The sequence below is a fragment of the Trachinotus anak genome, unplaced genomic scaffold, assembly GCF_046630095.1.
Source record: "Trachinotus anak isolate AG129_WGS33_773 ecotype Australia unplaced genomic scaffold, CSIRO_AGI_Tana_v1 ptg000021l, whole genome shotgun sequence".
Classification (NCBI taxonomy): Eukaryota; Metazoa; Chordata; class Actinopteri; order Carangiformes; family Carangidae; genus Trachinotus; species Trachinotus anak.
Genome location: NW_027273872.1, coordinates 28,458,366 through 28,480,129, shown reverse-complemented (window position 1 = coordinate 28,480,129; position 21,764 = coordinate 28,458,366). Strand labels below are relative to the sequence as shown.

The 21,764-nt window shown below is 44.4% G+C and overlaps 2 protein-coding genes across 3 annotated transcripts; both read right to left on the bottom strand.

Annotated features, from left to right (window-relative positions):
- Nucleotides 1–1,191: 1,191 nt before the first annotated feature.
- Nucleotides 1,192–14,517, bottom strand: immt (inner membrane protein, mitochondrial (mitofilin)). The gene is made up of 14 exons (XM_071506650.1): nucleotides 14,358–14,517; nucleotides 12,744–12,811; nucleotides 12,418–12,607; nucleotides 11,082–11,226; nucleotides 7,956–8,045; nucleotides 6,985–7,143; nucleotides 6,543–6,676; nucleotides 5,894–5,997; nucleotides 5,350–5,485; nucleotides 4,786–4,915; nucleotides 4,066–4,289; nucleotides 3,530–3,661; nucleotides 3,196–3,325; nucleotides 1,192–2,231 (listed from the first exon to the last, which is right to left on the bottom strand). Exons 1-14 carry the CDS (start codon nucleotides 14,397–14,399, stop codon nucleotides 1,624–1,626), a joined length of 2,292 nt encoding a protein of 763 aa, XP_071362751.1. The 5' UTR covers nucleotides 14,400–14,517; the 3' UTR covers nucleotides 1,192–1,623.
- Nucleotides 14,518–15,387: 870 nt separating this feature from the next.
- slbp (stem-loop histone mRNA binding protein) lies at nucleotides 15,388–21,693 on the bottom strand. Of its 2 annotated transcripts, none has more exons than XM_071506651.1 (8): nucleotides 21,467–21,693; nucleotides 19,290–19,421; nucleotides 18,935–19,048; nucleotides 18,776–18,847; nucleotides 18,398–18,520; nucleotides 17,353–17,508; nucleotides 16,928–17,036; nucleotides 15,388–16,022 (listed from the first exon to the last, which is right to left on the bottom strand). In XM_071506651.1, the coding sequence occupies exons 1-8, from the start codon at nucleotides 21,682–21,684 to the stop codon at nucleotides 15,960–15,962; spliced, it is 987 nt and encodes a 328-aa protein (XP_071362752.1). In that variant the 5' UTR covers nucleotides 21,685–21,693; the 3' UTR covers nucleotides 15,388–15,959. The 2 variants fall into 2 exon arrangements, with proteins under 2 accessions (XP_071362752.1, XP_071362753.1); XM_071506652.1 differs by having other exon boundaries at nucleotides 18,776–18,841.
- Nucleotides 21,694–21,764: the final 71 nt, after the last annotated feature.

Here is a 21,764-nt window from a genome sequence, read left to right as displayed (position 1 = left end):
TGGATTAGCAAGGAATTAGGAGGAGTCAGACACTGCCAAGATGGCGACAACGGAACAGCTCACTCTGAGCTTCAAAACCTAGTGTTCCTCAGAATTCTGTGGGTGACATAACAGAGGCTACATGCATCTTCATATATATATATATATATATATATATATATATATGGGGCCCAAAATCCCTGGTGACACCCCTTTATCACATACAACAAATGCATCAGATTGTCACATTTGACAACTATTTTGACATTTTACTTGTGAAATGACTAAAATGATTGTTCAGTTATCTGAGTGGCTGCAGATGAATTTTCTGTCAACCATCTAATCAATTAATCAACTAATTATTGCAGCTATGAATCACTGATGACTTTTTTGATATTATCTGTTGACTGGAACAACAGTAAATGTTTTCTTAGAGTAGTAAACCCAAACAAACTATTTGCATTGCTATGAAGAAACATCGAGTTATTTCAGTTGATTACGTCACCCTCAATGAACAACATCTGACGATCTGAGAGCCGTACTCTTCCACATCTGTCTCGACTGGAGAATAATTACTCGACTGATGCTGTTAAGTTGCTCAGTAAAATGTGACATGTAGAAAGGGATCTCATTTAAATTAAAGTAGCTCTCCAAACCACATCCCATAAAGGTGCCATTGATAATCAATGAATGTTAACATTAGCAGCTATTTACTTTCCAGTCTAGAAGACACGAGTTCAGCATTGAACTGTCTCGCCAGAGAGGGAAACAAACTTTTTGTTTTGCTTTATTTCTATCACCTCTTTTGAAGTTACCATGCTAACAAGGTAGCCCCGCTCTGGTCAGATTATCTCGTTACTTCCTGACTTGCTGTAGCCTCCAGTCTGTCCTGAAGACGTAGCTGCTCAGAGGACATATTATAACCTCTTATCTTGTCTAGAGGTAACAATGGCTGAAATTCTTGGTGAATAAACAGCTGCAAATGCAAACGTTGGTGATGTGGCAATAGAAAAAACATACATATACATCCTTTAAATATTCAGAATTTATTCTGTGGTGTCAGTATTTACAGTAATGACTCGGATCTGATCTACTGACTGCAGACAGTGATCTTGGAGACTCATGACTTACGTTATGTCATTAACTCAAACTGATCATCACTGAAGTTTAACAGTCGCAACTGTGAGGGAAGAATGAAGAAATGTAACAGAATAATTGCTCATGATTTATTGTAACATGTGCAGTACTGACAAAAATAAAATGCAGCATGACATATTCTTTAATCAATGTTAGGACTCATTTTCCATAACACACAAAAAATAAGAAATTATCCAGAAATAAATACCTGGACCAAACCTTTGGGCCTGAATCGACAAGACTAGATTGAGAGGGTGCATCAGTTATATTGTACAAATAATCGTCCTCAGTGACTTAGTGCTTTAAAACAAATAAACTTCTGCTAAATCTTCAGTCACCTTAAAGGAACACCCCTGAAAATCTGAGTATCTGACACTCCCCCCCCCCCCCCCCGACTGCTGCCCTCTACCCAGCCACCTCTCAAGCTTAAAGTTACTACTTGATCCTCGAAGGAAGATATTCAGTGGACTGCTCCTTTAAGGGTTGCCAGGTTAAGTGAGAGGCAGCCTATGGAGCCTGCGTGGTTCCTAACCCCACAGCGTTTGCATAAGCAGACAGCAAACTGACCACCTGCCTAGTCTCCAGTGTGATTCTGGCTTCAGTCAGCCAGTCCTCCACCACTCTCCTAGCCTCTCCTCTCAACTGGTTCACCAGTTTAGCTGCTAGCTCCAGATCCCCATGCTCTAAGCAGTAACTAGCATATGACAGAAGCTTGAATGGGTCTAAGTCCTCACTACTCAGCTGGGTGGGAGGGGCTTCATGCTGAGCCTCAAACAGCAGCGCAGCTTGAAGGTAGGACAAGAAGTACTGGTACAAGGAGTTATGAGATTCATCGATGAGGGCGACCCGGCGAGCCAGTGATCGCAGGGAGTTGAAGCGGGCACGGAGAGAGGCCTCACTGTACACGCCGCGCTGAAGGGATTCTTCTGGAATAGCCGACGCCAGAGCCAAGGCGAAGTCACTGTCGTGGCAGCTGTCTCGCACGACCTGAGCTGCGCTCTCTAGAGGCACACTGGGCGAATTGGCCTCTGCAGTCTTTAGGGTGTAGTTGAGAGCCTCCACAGAGAGCCACAGCTGGTGAGCTTTACGGGCCTCATCCTCTGCCACCACATGGCCTAAATTTAAAGAGCGGGGGGGGGGGGGGGGGGTCACATTAGTGGGGGTCATGGAGCACCACATCATCTGTGAAGACATTTATTCAGCCAGAAGTCCTGATCTTTACAAATAATTAACAGGTCAAAATGATTCACCACTGAACCCTGCTCCTGCTGTCCACAGCCTTGTTGTGCTAACATTAATACAGATTATGTAGAGACCAGGGGCCAGTTTCACAAAACACCTTCAGATAAGATCCAATGCCCAATTTTTTTGGTATATTCTTCTAGAAGAACTTGGTTTTACCTTTACCTTCTTTTCTTCTGCCATTTTTTTCCTACAGACCAACTTTGTGAGATGATAACCGGTGGCTAATACTAGCAAACAAATGGTCTCCATGGAAACGGTGGAATTTTACTGCTGTAAAATTCATTCATTGCTGTAAATGCCTTCACATCTTTCCTCAACTAAGGAACCCTTTAAATAGATTCTGTGCAACAACCTTAAGGAGCTCCCTCAACTAAGGAGAAATTCAACCTTTAAGTGTCAAACTTAAGGAAGAAACTTAAGGTGCTTTGTGCAACTGGCCCAGGATTTACCCTTGTATTTCTTTAAGGAGTAACTGCACTGAGGCAAACCAGCTTTCATGTGCTGGTGATGGTTCACACTGACCACACTGCTGTGACCACAGGACTGGGTCCAGTTATTCTTTACTGGGGGAAAAGCTGTGAAGAGCCTCTGAGCACCAGCAACATGGTGCACTGTAGTCATGGCACCACACAGCTGTATGGCTGATGTTGAATATGTATTTCTGATCAAAACTTTTATCTGTCCTCATTCTTCATGTTGTTTTTTTTCCTTTAATTTGTCACCATCTGTGTGAGTTCATAGAATATGATGATTAAACTACTGGGACAGAGCATGAAAGACAGACGGTGTGTGTGTGTGTGTGTGTGTGTGTGTGTGTGTGTGTGTGTGTCTTACTGTCGATGGCCTCTTCCATCCCCTTCAGTCTTGCATAGGCGGTGTTCATGTCCAGGGTGAAGTTATCCAGCTGCTCCTGGCTCAGCTGACGGTAGCGTGTCTCCTGCTCCAGCATCTTACTGCTCAGCACCTGAACACAACCACAGCAGAGCTTTGAAGGAAGGTTACAGCTGCGCCTCTGTCAGACACAGCAGGTGGAGTGGACAGGTGGACGCCGCACACCTGATGCGTGATACGAAGCATTTAACCACCAGTATACAACACTTTGTAACACTTCAGTGTGCTGTGATATGTGTGTGTTGTGTGTAAATGAGGTCAGCGAGAGTGTGTTGACCTGCTCAGCCTCAGCTCTCAGCTCTTGCCCCTGGACTTTGAGGACATCTTGGACGTGGTCTGTGTGAGCTGCTGCCTGACGCCGGAGCTGAGTCCTCATCTCTGCCTCCATCACTTCCCGTAACTCAGACAGCTACACACACACACACACACACACACACACACACACACACACACACACACACACACACACACACACACCAAGATTATTAATATTAAGGAAAACTAGATGTGAAAAAACATTTTCATGAACTGAAATCAAAATAAAACTGAAGGGTTACAAAATAAATTTGGGTGGATCTGAACTTTATCTTCCATTTTTTTTTTAGCTTTGCCAGTTTCACTCCAGCTGTTGGTGCCATCACACAAACAAGCACCAACATGTTGCTGATTGCCTTGTAGTGGTAGGTGATTTTTAATCATTATTAATTAATAAACATAATTGTCAAGTTCCATTGATAATAACATTACATTGATAAATAAGTGGGTGGTTGCAGCTCTACACCTCTGCTGGACCACCCTTTGCTCCCTCCATACCTTCCTCTCCTGCTCCAGCCGGGCCTCCTCCCTGATGTGCAGCAGGGCGGTGTTCACAGCCTTCTCTTGGGCTTTCTGGTCCTCCAGCCTCTGCTGCTCCAGAGCTGCGTCGATGTGGATCTGCTCTCTGACCCTCTGCTCAGCCAGCTCTCGATTCAGCTGGTCAATGCGACGATGAGCATGAGCGATCAGGGCGTTCAGGTCATCCGGTGACAGTTTACCAGCTGACGCACAGACACACACACACACACACACACTCTAAGTTCTGTTGTAAACATGTCTCTTTTATCTAAAGTCTCAGGTGTTCATCCTGACAACAGGTGTCCTGATCCCCTCACAGGTACCAGAGAGTACCGCATGTACTAAAACTCATGAACAGTCTGTGAGTGATGAGGACCCTGGGATTATAAACATCTGAAACATTGTGTTATTTAGTAGATAGTGGATAGTAGAGACATGACAGGAGATGAGGGACCTTCAAGGGCCACCAGGGGCCACACTCTGCTGAATTAGACTCAGTATATGACTTCATATTGAACAGGTCTGGTTCCTCACATCTGCATTGCCAAACAATCTTCCTCCTCTTTTGCACCTGTTCTGTTCAAACTTGCTGAATTCAATGTAGACATGATATAAAGCAATGAACCTGCTAAAATTAAAATGTGTGTTTTGTCAACTTTCTAATAGAGGTTGTGTTTGTGTGTGTGTGTGTGTTCTTACTGAGGCCCTTCCAGTTGGCCTGGATCTCTGGAGTGAGGCTGCTTACTTCCCTCTGGAACTGCTGTTTGGCTTCATTAACCAGTTCACTGTACTGGGAGACGATCTTAGCTTCTGACTCTGCAGACTGCACCTACAGACACCAACACACACCAACACACACATTTAGCAGCCTTATGCAGCAGATCCATGATGCGCCCCTGCATCCGCAAACCGAGTAGTGACCAATGATCCTCTGTGTAGCGGCTGAGCTCATCTTGAAGCCAACAGCGTCACTGCACAGAGCAGTAACAGGTTGTTCAACATACCTGTGTGCTGAGGCTCAGATGACCATACACTGACCTCATGACCATCAAGTCAACATTTTCCTTTAATACCTCCCATCAGCCTCAGCTGCTAATCACCAAATATGAGCCATGCCATGCTAACAGTAGCACTAAGCTCAAAGCGCTGTTAGCATGGCTGCAGACTCTTCATCTTGTTACAACAGTCTCCACTGAACCAAAATGTTTAAAGTCTTTTCATTTTTCAACTGCTTGTACATAATATAGGAGATAATGTCCTCACCTTAGTGACTACTTTATCCAAGTCCACCACCATGTTGTGCAGATTCTCCTCTGCTGCTAAAACCAGGGGGCGGACAGCAGAGACCTTCAACCCTTTAGACCTGTCGATCATTGACTTCAGACTGTCCAAGGCTTCACTGCAGGGGGAGACAAGGGGAGAGAGACAGGAGAGAGACAGGGGAGGAAGAGGACAGTTTGATCAGTCAACAAACATTATTCTTCGCTGTAGTTGTAGAGACCAAGTTTCAGACTTGGTGGAAGTTCAGACTTAACAAACTGCTCTATCAGCACATTAGTGTGGATACTGCTGCATTGATACAATAAATTTACCGGAATAAGAGAACCAGTGAGTCTGTGTTGGGCTCAGTAGCAAATCAAATTCATGACAAATGGAGGAGATTCACATACTGATGCAAAAATCATACAGACATCCAACACTGCCATAAAGCAGCAAAGAGCAGCCACATCCTGTACTGTCAATGTTAATGTGCACATCCACGTGTGTGTACATGTGTATGTGTGTGTGTGTGTGTAGATCCTCTTACTTGGCTTTCAACAGAGCAGCTCCAGCATCATTCACAGCACTTGTTCTATCAGTGAGAGCAGCTTCTAGATCCTTCCACTGGTCTGACTTCTCCTGAGGAGGGACCTGGATTTAAGAAGAACTGAAATCACTCTGCTGCTGTTGTGGAGAGGACGAGTTCAATGTTTTGTTGTTGGTCTTTAATGAGCACATGTCCTTCTGGCTGCACCAGCCACTGACAACACACACCTGAACCCCTCAACAGGAGAGATGAGATAAGATTAGACAAGCCCCGCCCTCTTGAATTTTAACAACCAATTAAAAATGTCAAATAATCTGTGATGGTGATTAAAGTCAAATCAGTTACATCACAACAACAACTTTGTTCTCTCACTGGATATAAAGACAGCTGATTATATACATCTCTTTTTTTCCTTCAGTCCAGAGAGTTTCATCATAAAAATAAAAAAATAAGAAAACCAGATCCTATTAATACCAGATCCCTATAAAACCAGATCCTATTAAAACCAGATCCTAGTAAAACCAGAGCTCATTAAAACCAGATCCTATTAAACACACCGGTCACCATGGTATAGTAGTCACGGGTGGGACCAGTGGTCTCAGACGTTTGAAAACCACCACACCTGTGGTGAGTCAGGTGAGCTCTGTACCTCTGCCTCCATGGCCTCCTTCAGCTTGTGTGTGTGTCGGGCGATCGCCTGCAGCGCCGCCTCCTGAGCTCCAATGGCCTGAAGGGTCGCTTTAGCTGAGCTGGACAGAGAGTCCTCGAGACTGGCTGAGACCGCTGCAAGACAGGCACACAGAGAGGCAGTCAGATAGGAAGAGAGACAGACAGGAAGACAGAGAGAGAGAGAGAGAGACAGACAGACAGTCAGAGAGACAGACAGTCAGTCAGATGGATAGACAGTCAGAGAGAGAGAGAGAGAGAAAGAGAGAGAGAGAGACAGACAGACAGACAGACAGACAGACAGACAGACAGACAGACAGACAGAGACACAAACTTTCAATAAAAACTGAACAACCTTCATGAAGGAGGAGTTTTTGCTGTGTGTGAGTGAGGGTGTGTGTGTGTGTGTGTGTGTGTGTGCCTACATGCTACGATGTCCTGTTCCTCCTGGTCTTGTTGAGCCAATCTGGCCATCACCTCTTCTGCTGGACGCTCTCTCATTGGTTCTGCTGCTGCAGGTGACTCAGGGTGAACGGCTGCTGACACTGAGGTGTCCTTATGGTTGTGACACTCTTTACACTCCTCTAAAGAAAACACACACACATCGCAGTCTTTCTGTCACTGAACACCTTACAGACACTGAGGAACCGTTCCCTTAATGAGTCACTTATACGATGCTCCACATGGAGAGTGTGTTTGGTTTGGTGTTGACTTGTTAGGACCTGAAACCCTTTCAATGTGTGTTCAGATTAAGTGGCCTAGTGGTGAAGATAAGGACCACAAATTTATATACACACACAAACTGAATCACTGAACAGATCATAGATGTGAGCATCAGTTCAGGGGGAACCTACCAAGACTGAACCAGGATTACAGGTACAGGTTCTGATTCACACCTGGAAGTAGAGTAGTTCTGATACAGACACTAACATCAGAAATGTCCCTGAGACACATAAAGTACTGGATCTGGTCTGTGCACAAATCTGATACCACACAATTTATGAATAAACTGTACAGTTTCACACCAGGACAAAACAGTGCAGTCACTAACAGCTACTATTTTAGAGCAGTGAAGAAGAACTGTTGTGTGGTAAACAGAGTCACGTCAGCAATTTGGTAACAAGTAACAGTGGCGAGTCCCAGCAGTAAAAAGGTAATGTGTGCAGTATGTAAGGCTTTAATTTTGGCTGGTGGTACTGGTGTAGGAAGTGACTGACAATCCAATTAGATAATAAAAGACATTCATTCATGTATCTGAGTCACATCACATCCACACAGGGTCAGCAGGTCACAGCTGTTAGTTGTTTTAAAGCATCAGTACCAGATCATATCGACAGGGTGAGTTTCTTCCTTCACTGTAAGACAGCAGAGTGTCTCTGTGGTGGAGACGTGTTACCTTTGACTGCTGCCTCTGTGTCACATGGAGCAGGGACTGATGGGACCTCACTGATGGCTGAGATGATGTGAGTCGCCTCTGCTGAAGCCTCTGGGTGGGACACACACACACATAAACACACACACACAGAGACACAGCAGGTACATGAGCACATGGTTTCATCTGTACTTCAGTGTAGTAGTTATCACAGCGCTACATGTACTGGACTACACTCTCATGCTCTACCAGCTGTAAAGGTTTTCTAGGCCACAACGGGAAGAAGTGCAACAGGGCTGAGATTAACAATCAGTTTCATTATTGATCAATCTGCTCGTTTTCTTCTTAGTTTAGTCGTTTGGTTTTGAAAATGTCAGAGTAAAAACATGAGCAGTGAATATTCACAAGTCTGGCAGTTTGGTATTTTACTTCAGTTCAAGGACTAAAGGGCAACACACATCAGTGACATGTGACACATCAAACAGGATGTGTCCAGATCTGGACTGGTCTCTACTGGTCTCTACACATGTTGGATCTGCTGATCCACTACAGCTAACATCTGTCTGCTGAGACTGGAGGAGCTGATCTGGGCTGAGGAGGATCTCTGACATTAACATGTGTCTTCAGACCATCGCTGGCTTCATCTACAGGTTTTTATATGAACCTGCAGGTTCTGGTCTACACAGGACCACGGAAATACTCACAGAGCATTTCACTGATTAGACAAAAAAAAAGGAATAAAAACAAGAATCGATAAAGAGATTTTACAAATGAATTCATTAATTTTATTAATTGGTATTTAAATGAAAAATATTTTACATTCATTTATCAATAAATAATAAAAGTTCTAAATAAAAAGTCATTTTAAGGGGCAGCCCGGTAGTCGAGTGGTTAGGGCGCGTACCATGTGTGAGCGCAAGACGCTCTTAGCAGCCAGTCACTGGTTCGACTCCCTATCGGTCCAACTCTTTCCTGCATTCCCCTCTCTCTACCCCCTTTCCTGTCAGTCTCCACTGTCCTATAATAAAGGCACAAAAAGCCCAAAATAAATAATTAAAAAAAAAAAAAAAAAAGTCATTTTAAAAAAATATCAGTGAATACCTGACTAGATAAAGGAACCTCTGAATATGAAAATGCAGTGTCCAGCATGTATGTGTGTATGTGTGTGTAGCCCTTCACTGTTTCCTCTTTACAGTCTAGAGACATCACAGCAGCACAGAGATCTACAGGAAGCTACAGGACAGAGGACAGCTTACCCTCAGACGTCTCTGAACGCACAAAACAACAGAACGCACATCAAACACTGACATTTCAACAACAGTGAAATCAACCACACAGTAACACAGCCTCTAACATCATGGCTCAGACGTCCTGGGGCCGTTCACACTGGTCTTACCTGTGGGCTGATTGAACACTGGCACCTAGCTCCTGGTCAAAGAGCAACACAGACAACATTCTGCACTGAAATGTGGAGAAACTTGGCTCCACTGTGGTTAATTATCAAGTCTCTGTGTGATTAAAGTTTTGCAGACTCCGTTAACTAACTCCAATCAAATTCAATCAAAACTGGCACCTGCCGTGGCGTCCAGATGCTCCTGTTATTTTGTCAACCCCGTTTATCAATGAAGGTAGGTTAAATAACAGAAACACCTCTGTACAATGTCATAGGTCAACAGCTCCACACACTACATCCTCCAGAATGAATGCTTTATCACATATCACATGTGTGTGTATATATATATATATATATATATATATATATATACACACACACCCTAACCTTAACCATCACAACTGAGTGCCTAACCCTAACCCTGACCCTAACCTTAACCTAAACCTAATTCTAACCATAACTCTAAAACCAAGTCTTAACCCTCAAAATGTGATTTGAAGGTGTCTCAAAAAGTGAGGACCGGCCAAAATGTCCTCACTCTGTTAGTAAAGTCCTTACTATGTAGCAAGTACAAATACACACACACACACACAGTATACATTCATAGAAATGAATGGGAAACTGGACCCACAGTACGTACAGCTAAAAATGATGACCCCTTCACATTGTTGCTCTTACAGTCTAACCTACAACCTAAATCAGTGGTTCCCAACCTTTTTCTTAAGGGACCCTTATTTTTACCATTGTAAACTTTGGTGACCACCCCCCCGATGAAAAATAAAACGTTGCCTGCCTCTGGTCGCTTCCGGCCCTGAAGAAACTCTCCTTTATGTTTTGGGGCCTGCTAGTGACAACAAGCTCTCTTTTTCTGATGAAAAACTCTTTGGGCTTACCCACAGTCTCGGGATGTTTAGTTGTCTGGTGTCGCTTCAGCTTGCAGGGCTTCAAACTTTCATTTGCCAGTTTCTCACGGCAAAATATACATTCAGCTCTAATTTTACCCATTGCTTCTATGAAGCCAAACTCAATATAACTTTCTTGGTAGCCCCTCTTTTTCTTTTTGACATTTTCCACAGTCTCCTCTACCTGACGCTTCGCCATTTCTCCCTTAGCTCCGTTTACGTTGCTAGGCAACGGCTGCAGCACGAGAGGCGTTCACGTCACACACGCTCTGTTCCTCGTGATATATATAACTTATTTGTTTATCTATTTAAATACACGAATAAATGTTTAATGTGGCCCTTGAATTTAGTTGATTTTGTCACATATATGAATTAAATGCTTACTCATTTATTTAACATTTTAATTACATAAAAATTATTAAACCCCTTAAAATTAAGATGGCTTCGCGACCCCCCCTGGATCTTTGGCGCCCCCCTTGGGGGGTCGGGCCCCCCAGGTTGGGAACCACTAACCTAAATGACTGACTGCATTTACTCCTCAAAGCAGAAGGTACAGTCATCTCATTTTAGTCTGCCCCTCACTGTATCATCACATCAGTATCATCACCATGGTAACAGCAGAGGGGCCCCGAGCTTCATGTTCAGTGCTTGTTCTCTCTTCCACCACATATGAACTCATTTTTCCAGTATCGTTAAGTAAAGACGACGAAAGACTGGGTTCAGGCTGAGGAAAGAATGAGGTCATGGTGAAAAGTTTGGAGTCTGAGGTGATGTCACCACACAGTGGTACCGTGCTGACACACTGCTGCCCACTAGTGCCCCCCACCTCATAGCAGAGTAACTCTGAGGACTCACCCTCAATGCTCTGTGCAGGTTGTGTGGGGACAGGACTCGTCTCTTTGGCCGGACTCTCTGCTGCCTCCTTCACCTTCTTCTCTGACTTGGCTTTAGATGCTTTGACCTGTTTCTCCATCATGGAGGGAGGCTGGACCTTCTCCATCTAAACAGCAGAATTAGACTGACTTTAACTAAGGCCTCAGACTCTCCAAATGTTTTTGTGTGGAGTCACCTGTGATATTCAGTTCTGTACAAAGTCATGTCCACAACAAGATATTTTAGATGGACAAAATCAAACATGTTAAATACTTCAGATTCATAATTCAAGGTAAGGATGTCCTGGTCAGAGTGCTCACTGTCTCATAAACAGTGAATGGGACTGTCAGAAGAAAACTGATCTGAGCTCAGTCTGTGTTTTCAGTCTGTCTCTGCAGCTAACACCTCTCTGCAACTAACACCTGTCTGCAGCTAACATCTGTCTCTGCAGCTAACGTCTGCCTCTGCAGCTAACACCTGCCTGCAGCTAACACCTGCCTGCAGCTAACACCTGCCTGCAGCTAACACCTGCCTGCAGCTGACATCTGTCTGCAGCTGACATCTGTCTGCAGCTGACATTTGTCTCTGCAGCTAACACCTGTCTGCAGCTAACACCTGCCTGCAGCTAACATCTGCCTGCAGCTAACACCTGCCTGCAGCTGACATCTGTCTGCAGCTGACACCTGCCTGCAGCTAACATCTGTCTGCAGCTGACATCTGTCTGCAGCTGACATTTGTCTCTGCAGCTAACACCTGTGTGCACCTGTTTGCAGCTAACAGCTCAACTGTTTCACACATCTAGACATAAAAAATGTGAGTCATAATAAAAGATGAGTCATGTTCAGATACTGGTAGTAGAATCATTTTATGTATATATAAGGGTCTGTCAAACCTTAAAATACACACATCTTTTTCATTGTTTCTTTTTTCTTTTCTATCTGTGTACATTTTGTTAAGTATTTTGATACCTGTGACCAACATAAATATATGTCATACACATCCAGTTTGAAATCTGAAACACCTTGTTTGTTTGATGAATGTCAATAAAAAAAGATGTGTCATGTTTTAGTTGTTTGATATTTACCAAGGAAAATACATTTCTGCTGCACAGTTTTAGAAACAGGAAATGTGTTCACAGTTTTAGATTCAAGTGAACTACAGTGTTGCTCTCTTATTGAATGTAGAGATAATGTAAAACCCCAGGATGAATTCTGAGACGAGCTTCACACAACACTGGTGTTTATCTGATGTGACGTCGTCGTCAGTGCTGATAATAATAATGATACTTGATCTAATGAGCCTCAGCAAACACACTCACCTGTTTCTTAACTGGGAGGCCGCCATCTTGAGAAGGGGGTCCCAAAGTCAGACCCAACAGCCAGTCTGAGTATGGAACATTGCTCTCCACAGCTGCTCTGAACTTGTTGTCCCATTTGGCGTAGAGTATCGTACCTCCAATGCCACCACCTACTGTCACCAAGCCAGCAGCAACCACTTTAGCAGCTCCACTGTGGTGGAAGAGGACAGACATGAACCTGAGCTCAAAGTGCGATGTGACAGTGTCTCACCATCATCAAGAGGAATATGCAAGCTCTCATTTTGACACATTTCATCTGTGTGTGTGTATGTGTGTTTGGGTATTACCCAGTCTCCCCTGTGGTGTAGTGCCGGGAGTGTTGCAGATTGGTTAGAGGAGTTCTCCCACAGTGCTTCTGAAGAGAGGAGAGGTACAATGACAGAGTAAGTGGGGGGGGGGGGGGGTAACAGCAGAGCAAACACTTTGTTGTAGAAACAGTTTTGGTGTTTCTGTACAGGTATTGTCTGACTCACGTATAAATACAGGTTTGTTGTGTGTGCAGATGAATGTCAAACTGATCATTTTAAGGGAACTCACGCAGCGGATAACACTTCATAATAGGGCTCAACGAAAAAAAGTCTAATTGTGTTTATTTTGTCAGACAATGTGATTGGCTATGGGTCATGATTTTAGTGCAATTTTTACATTGTGTTTTCACTGAGAAAATATAAAAATGATGATGCTTTTTATTTGCTGGTATCTGTCTGAAGAATATGATTTATCAGGTGAGGAGTCTCTGTAGCATCACAACACTTTTATGGTCTGTTGTGTCACATTTTAATCAAAACATTGCATCTCCTGCTATTTGGATGTTGCACTTGGCCATATTGCAATTTCAATAATACTTCCATGTATGATTCAGACTTATTTCACCCTCAGATTTTGTCAGGTAAAAAGAGGAGCACTAGCAGCACACCCCACCTGTGCAAACACAAATTTAAATAACAATAACAGAAGCTGCTGCAGACAGCTGTGCAGCTGAGACTGCTTCAGAGGGAAGGAAGCATCATCCTGCTCCAAGCAAGGAAGAGGTGTTTCCTGTCATCTCTAACCTCTGAACAGGGAGGTGCACAGAACGTTCCCTGTGTTGCATCTGTTTGATACATGATAGGCTAAATATGATTTCACCTTGGTAGAGAGTGAAATGTATTTTGATGTGTTCTACTGGATGTAAACCACGTCTCTGGATGTAAACCACTATAATCATGTTATCACAGTTTTCACAGAAAAAAATCACTAAAATCACAACGTTATAACCAGAACAACGTGTTATTATACACACAAATAATATTTATCACAGTCATCATGGCGACTATATATTTGCTGCATTTTAGAAACGTCACGGAATCCAAAGCAACAACGCTCTCGGTTTTGACCACAAGGTGGAGCTAGAGGCCCGCGGTTAGTGGGCTCAGCCCCGGGCCGTGTCACAGTCCTGGTCCTGGTGCATTGCACTAATTACTTTAACTAATGTCACAACGCAACTTAGTCAAGCGTGAAGCCGCCATGAAGAAGCAGATCTGTGGGAGTGAAGAGCCGGACCGCCCGGGGTTTTAAAAAAAACGCGGGTTTCAAGCAGAAACGTATTTACTACAACACAACAGTTAGCTAAACTCGTTGGCTTCATTCTTAGCCATCTGTCACTGGAAGCTAACAGCTAGCTAACATTCAGCTCTGGCACTGCGCGCTTCTCAGCGGCTCTTCCTGGTGACAGCTTCACTGAAGAGCCGTGTTACTCCTACAGTCTAACGTTAGCTCGTGTTTGAGGCCAACAGCCCGCCCCTGTTCACATTAGATCCGCTGTGACACCTTGAGCCGGGCTGTGGGTCACTGAATGACAACACGCTAATGCCGACATGGCAGCTGGCGGCGGGTCGGGGGAGGCTGGCTGCGGCTCTTACCCGGGCTGTGGCGTTAGCTCCTCTCAGACAAGCCCTCAGCATGGTCCTCAGTTGCTTTGTTCTCAAATACTGATCACTTTAACCTGCACAGCGCTCTGACTCCTTTCTCCTCGTTTTCCTTTTCCTTCCCCCTCTTCTTCTTGTTATTTTAGGTTGTTTGAATGCTTGTGTGCGCTACACTGCCCCCCTCGTCCACATGAATGCAGCGCCCCTGGAAAACCCACTACAGCCAGGACTGGTCCGTTAATCCAATCGACTTTCACACTGTGACCCAAACTTAACCTCGATCATCACCTCATTTCCCTCTGCTCAGATGTGTTGTGTTGCATTATTTGCACAGCCATCATCCAGCTGCATGCTGGGGAGTGGTGAACTAGTAGTTTAACTACACTTTGCAGAAGTTTGCCAGTAGTTCAGCTACATCCATATGTGCATACATAAGTTAAATTTTATTCAGTAGTTAAATTGCTTTTTTGCCATTTTTGTGTAATTAACTACTGAAACCACAAACTACAATTTTGGAAAGATGAAAAGGAAAGATTTTTTATTTGACCATTTTTTGCCATAACTGAACCCCCTTTGACCACCTCTGCCCCCTTGTTCTTTCATCCTGGCCACTGCGAAGGCAGCCCAGGCAATGCATTTGTCAGGCGGTCACCACCACACACTTGACCCGTGTGAGCTAGGCCCTCACACAACATCATCATGATTAAACCTCCTGAATTAGAGCCTGATGAAGAGTCATCACAGTCAGATGAGGGAGATATTGTTTACCTATCAATAGCTGACATTCCAGCACTTTCCTGGAATGTATTTTAGTTTTTGGTTTAAGTCATGACCTGTGAACAAGTAAATTATTGTTAGATAAATGTTGTAAATCTGCACCTCACACTATATGTTAGTTCAGCAGCCGTATACACTGAGCACTGATGGGCTGAGTGATCCCACAGTGAACCTGAGCAGAGCTGACACACATCAGTAGCTCTGTGTCCAAACAACAGGAAGAGTAACGACCCAAACACAATGAGACTCAAGGTTCAATTTTTTTTTATTTGAAAGTCTTCACCATGAAGCAAACAGCAATAAGAAACACTAACATTAGTATTAAAAAACAACCCATGTAAAAACAAATCACAGCCCAGTATCACTGAAGTACAGCTCTTCAGTGTTTAAAACTAATTCTGGTTGATATGAATGATTAAAAGGAAAAGACCTTGGTTTGTCTGTCTCCTCTACACTGTTCAGAGAACCTGGAGCTCAGTCCCTTCTTACAGTCAGGGGATGTTTTACCATCAGCTGAGGCAACTGGAAACTCTTGCAGTAGAAGAAGACTCCCTGAGCAGATTAATCATCTGGACAAAGCCCCAACATGGGGGTCAAAGGTCAAAGGAAAAAGAAAACTAAACATGTTACAGTGCTGAACCAACAACAACCAGCTGTTACACACACACACACAGCACTGTCAAGCTGTGCACATGGGGCGTCACCTTGAGTAGGTCAAGTAGCTGGTACCTGGAAAAGAGGCATTCTGGGTAACATGATGGGCTGTGCAGGGAAACAGCTGAACCAGATGAGATGAGTGTGAATGTGTTGGGTGATGAGCTACGCCTTGTCCGGCTCTTCTGTCTTCTGTAATTTAACTGGAGTACCCAGACAGTCCTCACCCTGAGGAGAGAGCACAGACAGGTTTACCCCAGGTCTCAGTCACATCTCTGCTGCAATCAGGTCCCCACAACACAGGTTACACATAGAACCCACACATGAGCCACACATTAAGATAAAATAGATAAGAAGGATTGCATGTCTTGTCTGTTGTTTCTCCTCCTGTTTTTTCACCAGTCTTCATCTAATAACAGCTTCTGTCTGACAGGGAAATGTCACAATGCTGTTGGAACATAATAAATCTAATCTCCGATAGTGACCTGGGAGGTTTCACTTGCACGTCATGTGATACAAAGCTGACACAGTCATTAGAGTTCAGTCGTGTTAAATTTAAAAGCAGTTGCTGATTTCATTTATCCATTATCCAATAATGTCCACATGTTAAACTGTGTATTTGCCTGTAGGCAAATGAGGCTTTTTGCATGTTTAGATAACCTGCACTGCTCTGACAAAGGTTGTCATGGTGATTCATGTGAACCGAACACTGGACCAAACAGCTTTAACCAAAACAGTTTTCCTTCAACATTTCATCACTGAAAATCTGTGCAGATGTAGAGTTGTAAGTTTTTCAAAGGTTCAGATTCATCAACCTTGTGAGGCAGCTAGATGAATCCATCTTAGCAGGCTCCAAGCTATTGGGCTGTGGCTGAACCAATCAGCATCCTCTGAGGGAGGAGCTTCTGGGAGCTAAGGGTGTGTCGTAGGTGTGACAACAGCAAGAAGCAACTGTTCGTCATCAGAAGCATCATCCAATCACCTGCCATAGTTTTTGAAACACCTGTCCTGACACATCAGGTCCAAGTCTCTTAAACAGGAGGGTTCCTGTTTCTCCTGCAGTCAAAACCGTGTGTGTGTTTGTGTCTGAGCTTTACATGTATGTGTCTACATCTCCACTGAATTTAACTCACCTCCAGTGAAAGGCTGTGTGTAGCAACAGAGGCTGGGGCATTCTGGGAGTCTGAGAGGGTTGGGAAGTCCAGTTCAATGTCCATTACATCATCGAGACCCAGCTCCTCACTGGAGGAACAGAGGACAAGCAACACGTCAGCATAACCAGCAGCTGACTGACACTGTGCACAGAATGAGCTTTATCTTGTGTAAGCTCTAAAGAAAATATGTGGACCCATAATTGATTTGTCCACACAAAAATAATCTGCAACTATATTAATAATATAATCGTAATAACACTAATGACTTATTTCAGCCATTATTCTAGTAAAAATGCTGAACATTTTTATGATGCAGCTTCTCAAAAGGCAGAATTTACTGCTTCTCTGTCATATACAATAAATATCTGAGCTCTGTTGGTCAGACAGTGAAAATATTTTCCTACATGTTATCGAGGACTTTATCTTGGCCGTCCTCTGTTGGGGGGTCCCAGGCGTGCAGTTTGACCTTCCACAGTTTGATCTGCTGATCCCACGAGCGACGGCTGTACTTCCTGAACTTATTGGGAGTCTTTGGATGAACACCTGGCTGACGCATGTGTCTGGAGACGAGGGGAGAGCAAGAAAACAAGGAAACAAGAGTTAGAGTTTTACTTATTCAACACTTGAGTCTTCTGTGGCAGGAACCATCACTGAAATATTTTATTCCACAGTAGCCCTTCTCTGCACAAGAGCTACTTCCTACTATGATGTTTCATGTTGCACACACAGTACTGAGCAGAGGTTTTAGACTCTTTACATGTTCGGACTCTTCTCTACCAGGTCCTGCCACAGATGGTCTGGCCCCCACAGAGCCCTGATCTCAACAGCATGGAGTCAGTGTGTGATCACATGAACAGACAGAGACACTGAGACTGAAGAACTGAGGCAGGTTCTCCAAGACGCTGGAACAACTTACCTGCAGAGTACCTGGAGAACTGTGTGCAGGTGGTGTCTCTAAAGGTGTGTTTGCTGACTGCCCTTAAGGGCTACACAAATGATAAAACGAGCGCACCTACTCAACATTCAAGGAAGAAATAAAGCACAGCTGTCTGTGCTCAGTGTGTTGTGCTGATGAACACTGCAGCAGACACACAGCTCGCTGCCTGAGGCCGAGCCAACATCAGACTGGACCAGATACAGTTCGGCATGTGTTTGTGCATTTGTGCATGTGCATGACGCGTCCCACTAAGCAGCAGCTGAACTGATTGTTAACCAACCTCTGATGAACAAAATGATTTCAACTCTGCTTTCTTAGGTCAAACCACATACTGACTTGATTTTGGTTTTTACTCTTTGCTGCACTTTAAATGAAATTCATGGCTTTAATTGTTGAAAGTAACATCACTTTACCTTACAAACTTTTGCCCAGTGCTGTATGTGCTCATAATAGTTTCAGGCCTGTATTGTCTGTGTGTGTGTGTGTGTGTGTGTGTGTGTGTGTGGACCTACTTTGGGACCTCTTTGATATATCGGTCATAGGCCAGTGTGTTCTTGCCGTAGTTGATCTGTTTCTGTCGCCGTAGCAGAACAGCCTCATCTGTCTCCATGTTGTCTCCCTCTCTGGAGTCACAGCTGCAGCAGACAGACATCTTTAGCCTCATTCACACATACAGAGTCAAACAGTAAAATCACCACAGGCTGCTATTCAACATGGATGGAACCACCAAACGGTTCAACTGTTACCCCTGGAGGAAACATATCACTCAGGAAATATCCTACTTTGCTTACACAATCAGAATGTGCAAATTATGTGCTCAGCCTAACAGCTAAAATAAGAAACTCCTGAGTGTGATGGTCAGACAGAGACAAATAGAGGAGGTGACATACCTCCCAGAGGAGCCAGAGGAGGTCCTTCGCTCTCTCTGGGTACCCTCTGCACCCAGTATCCTCCTCCTGTAACTGAACAGGACACACACACAGTCAGTGAAGCCTCGAGGGTGAGCTTACATCAGAGAGAAAAACTCTCAAAAGAAGCAGTTTGTTTACCGCTGCATGTCTCTGTGTACATCCCTCCTCATCTCATCATCCTCCACCTGGCTGCCCCAGTCAGCCTGCCGACCGCAGCGAGACACGGGGCCTTCGCTCTCTGGAGTGGTGAAACTGAGGAGCAAACACAAGGGTACACACCCACATAAGCACACTGAGGGAGACAGAAGTATCTGTTGCCACAGTTACAGCAGGTGTGGTGGTCAACGGCGGTGTGACCCCAAATCTGTGATGGAATTCACTCTGTGTCACAGGCCTTTTGGACATTTATCAATGCATAGATACATTTGTGTAGTCCTTTAAACTCCATACATATAAATGTCAATCTACTTGTGCAGTGGGTGTATGATCTTACCTGGCGTGTCTGTTGTCAGAGTGTCTGTGGCTGCCGTTCTCCCTGTCACCACCCTCTGCCTCTCTGTTGGCCCGCAGGCTTCCATCCACCCCTCTCTTCCTGCAGTGGGACCACCGAGATGGGCCAGAGCTCCTACAGGGAGGACACAGGAAAGACTGGAATTTAACACACAATCAGACATTCAGTTATATTTCAACAGCTCTTCATTACAAACACATCAATAACCCAACTGCTTATATAGAGTACCAGATACAGAACTAGTATGCACACTACCTGTAACCCCTGGTTCTGTAATTTAATTTATAACTAGCTACAGCTAGTAATGCTAATGTTTCTGAATCAAAACAAAGATGGCCGTCCTCCAGCTGCCTGGACAGAAAACAGCTGCAACTTGTGAACCAGGTTAAACATCTTCATCATTGTGCAGCAGATAGAGTGATTTGTTCATCCAGGTGGTTAGAGGGGTTTGAGGATCCAGGGTGGAGGAAGGTATCCTCTTATTTAACAAAAGGCAAAATGTGTAAATCAGTGGGTGTTTTGGGACTCCTCCCACAATGCACTGGGGCAACAGAATCCTGGACATAAGTCTGATTTTATACATGTTGCTGTGTTAGAGGCGTCATCTGTTCTACACTGAGCTCCACAGTCTTTCTGCCCTTTGAAAACTTATACATTCGACCCATGGATGTGGTCAGACTAGCATGAGTCTCACAAACCCAGACCTGTCTCCACAGCACTGTCCGTGCTGGAGAGTGATCTGACTGCACCCGCATCATTCTGCTACAGGGGAAAATTCCTCTGGCTTGTTTTGGTTGAACATTTGCACATGAGGAGATGAGCACCTTTTATTAAACAAAGACGTTTGCTGACTGTGTGATTGCATGATGCACATTTCCATAAAAACGTGTCATTTTCAGTGTGTAGTAGCTCAGAAGTTGTTGTGGTTTCCTGTAGTGAAGAGGATTTTGAAAACAGTAACAGACAGGGGAAGCAGAAGGGGAGAACGCCACCTGGAATAGACGTCCAACGGCAGGTTTATACCCACATACCAGCACCGAGTCGGACCACACCACCTGTGAAGCTGCTGCATGACTGGTGGAGTCTCCAGTGGACATGCTAGAGACTTCTCCCTGATCATCACAGAAACCTTTCTAAAATCTCTTAAAAGGCAGCTTTAATATCACGAACAACATTAAGCAAAACTCAGTTTATTGCTAAAAGTTTCCAAACATAACATCACATTAAAAAAAACTCAATTTGAATCTTTTGGTTGAGTTTATATCTTTTGTTCACAGTATCTCAAACTACATGGATTGGTTCTTTTTTCAGTCTACAAACTTTTGTTGTGTCTTAATTAAACTGTGCAGGAACCTGCATGTTCTCATCTAAAATCATTATAATCTCAATATTCTCTTATTATAAATCTAGAGCCATGGCTGCGTATGTGTGCGAGTGTGTGTCCTGATCAGCTAATTGTCAGTGAGGTTAGGTTTGGGTCTGACGACTTGTTGCACCGTCACAACAGCAGTTTTTGATTTTAAATCGACTAAATATCTTTTAGACAAACACGGACACAGACTGGGTTTAGCTGTAGTCATACTTAAATCAGCTTTCTGTTGTTTATCAGAAGAACAATCTTCATCCTGAGGGATTCTCCCGCCATCTACGACCTACTTCCGATTGTTCTGACCGGCTGTGTCCCTCCATTATCCACCTGTTGTCTGAGTCTGCTGGGGCCTGAGCTCGGTTGTACCAGTTAGTCAGCAAACCGGTGATTTCACTCACTGTGTTAGTTGTGGACCTACTTAAAACGCTCTCAGCTCTCTGCATACATGACAAAGCACAACACAACACACTGCTGACAGTCTTTACCGCCTCTTTCTTCCCCCGCCACGAACCATCTAACAATACCCGCCGCAGGAACCAGGCTCCTGCTGGGCTAAATAGGAAGCTAACCACACGAGCTAAGCCGGCACAGGCAAGGTGTCATAGAAACTAGTTATAGAAACAGCCTCACACACATTACCAGACGTGTTATGTAGTAAGACGTGTACGAGGTAATGTTTGGAAACAAGACTTTGAGCGACGCTAACAAAGCCTCTGATCCGGCGGACAAAGGCAGGACAGCAGCTCGCAGTGACGCTGCTAGCAGCGGGTCAGACTACGTCTAGACGTACCTTTCGTCGTGTTGGCCGCTGTGAGCGTCACGTCGTCTGCCTCTGGTCCACTCGGACATTTTCTGGATAATACTGAGGATGTGGGACCGTGAAGTGTCTCTGTGGTCAGCTGAGAAGATCTGCTGTGTCTCACAGTCTACAAACACCCGCCAACACTGAAAGACGCGCGGCTCCGAACGACCCAGCAGGTCAGGTGACCGGAAGGGGCGCATACACATGCAAATTAAACAGGCCCGTCGGAGGTGGGTGGTGTTTGAGGGCAGTTGGCGGCAGGAGGCTACAGTTAGGACTGATCTGT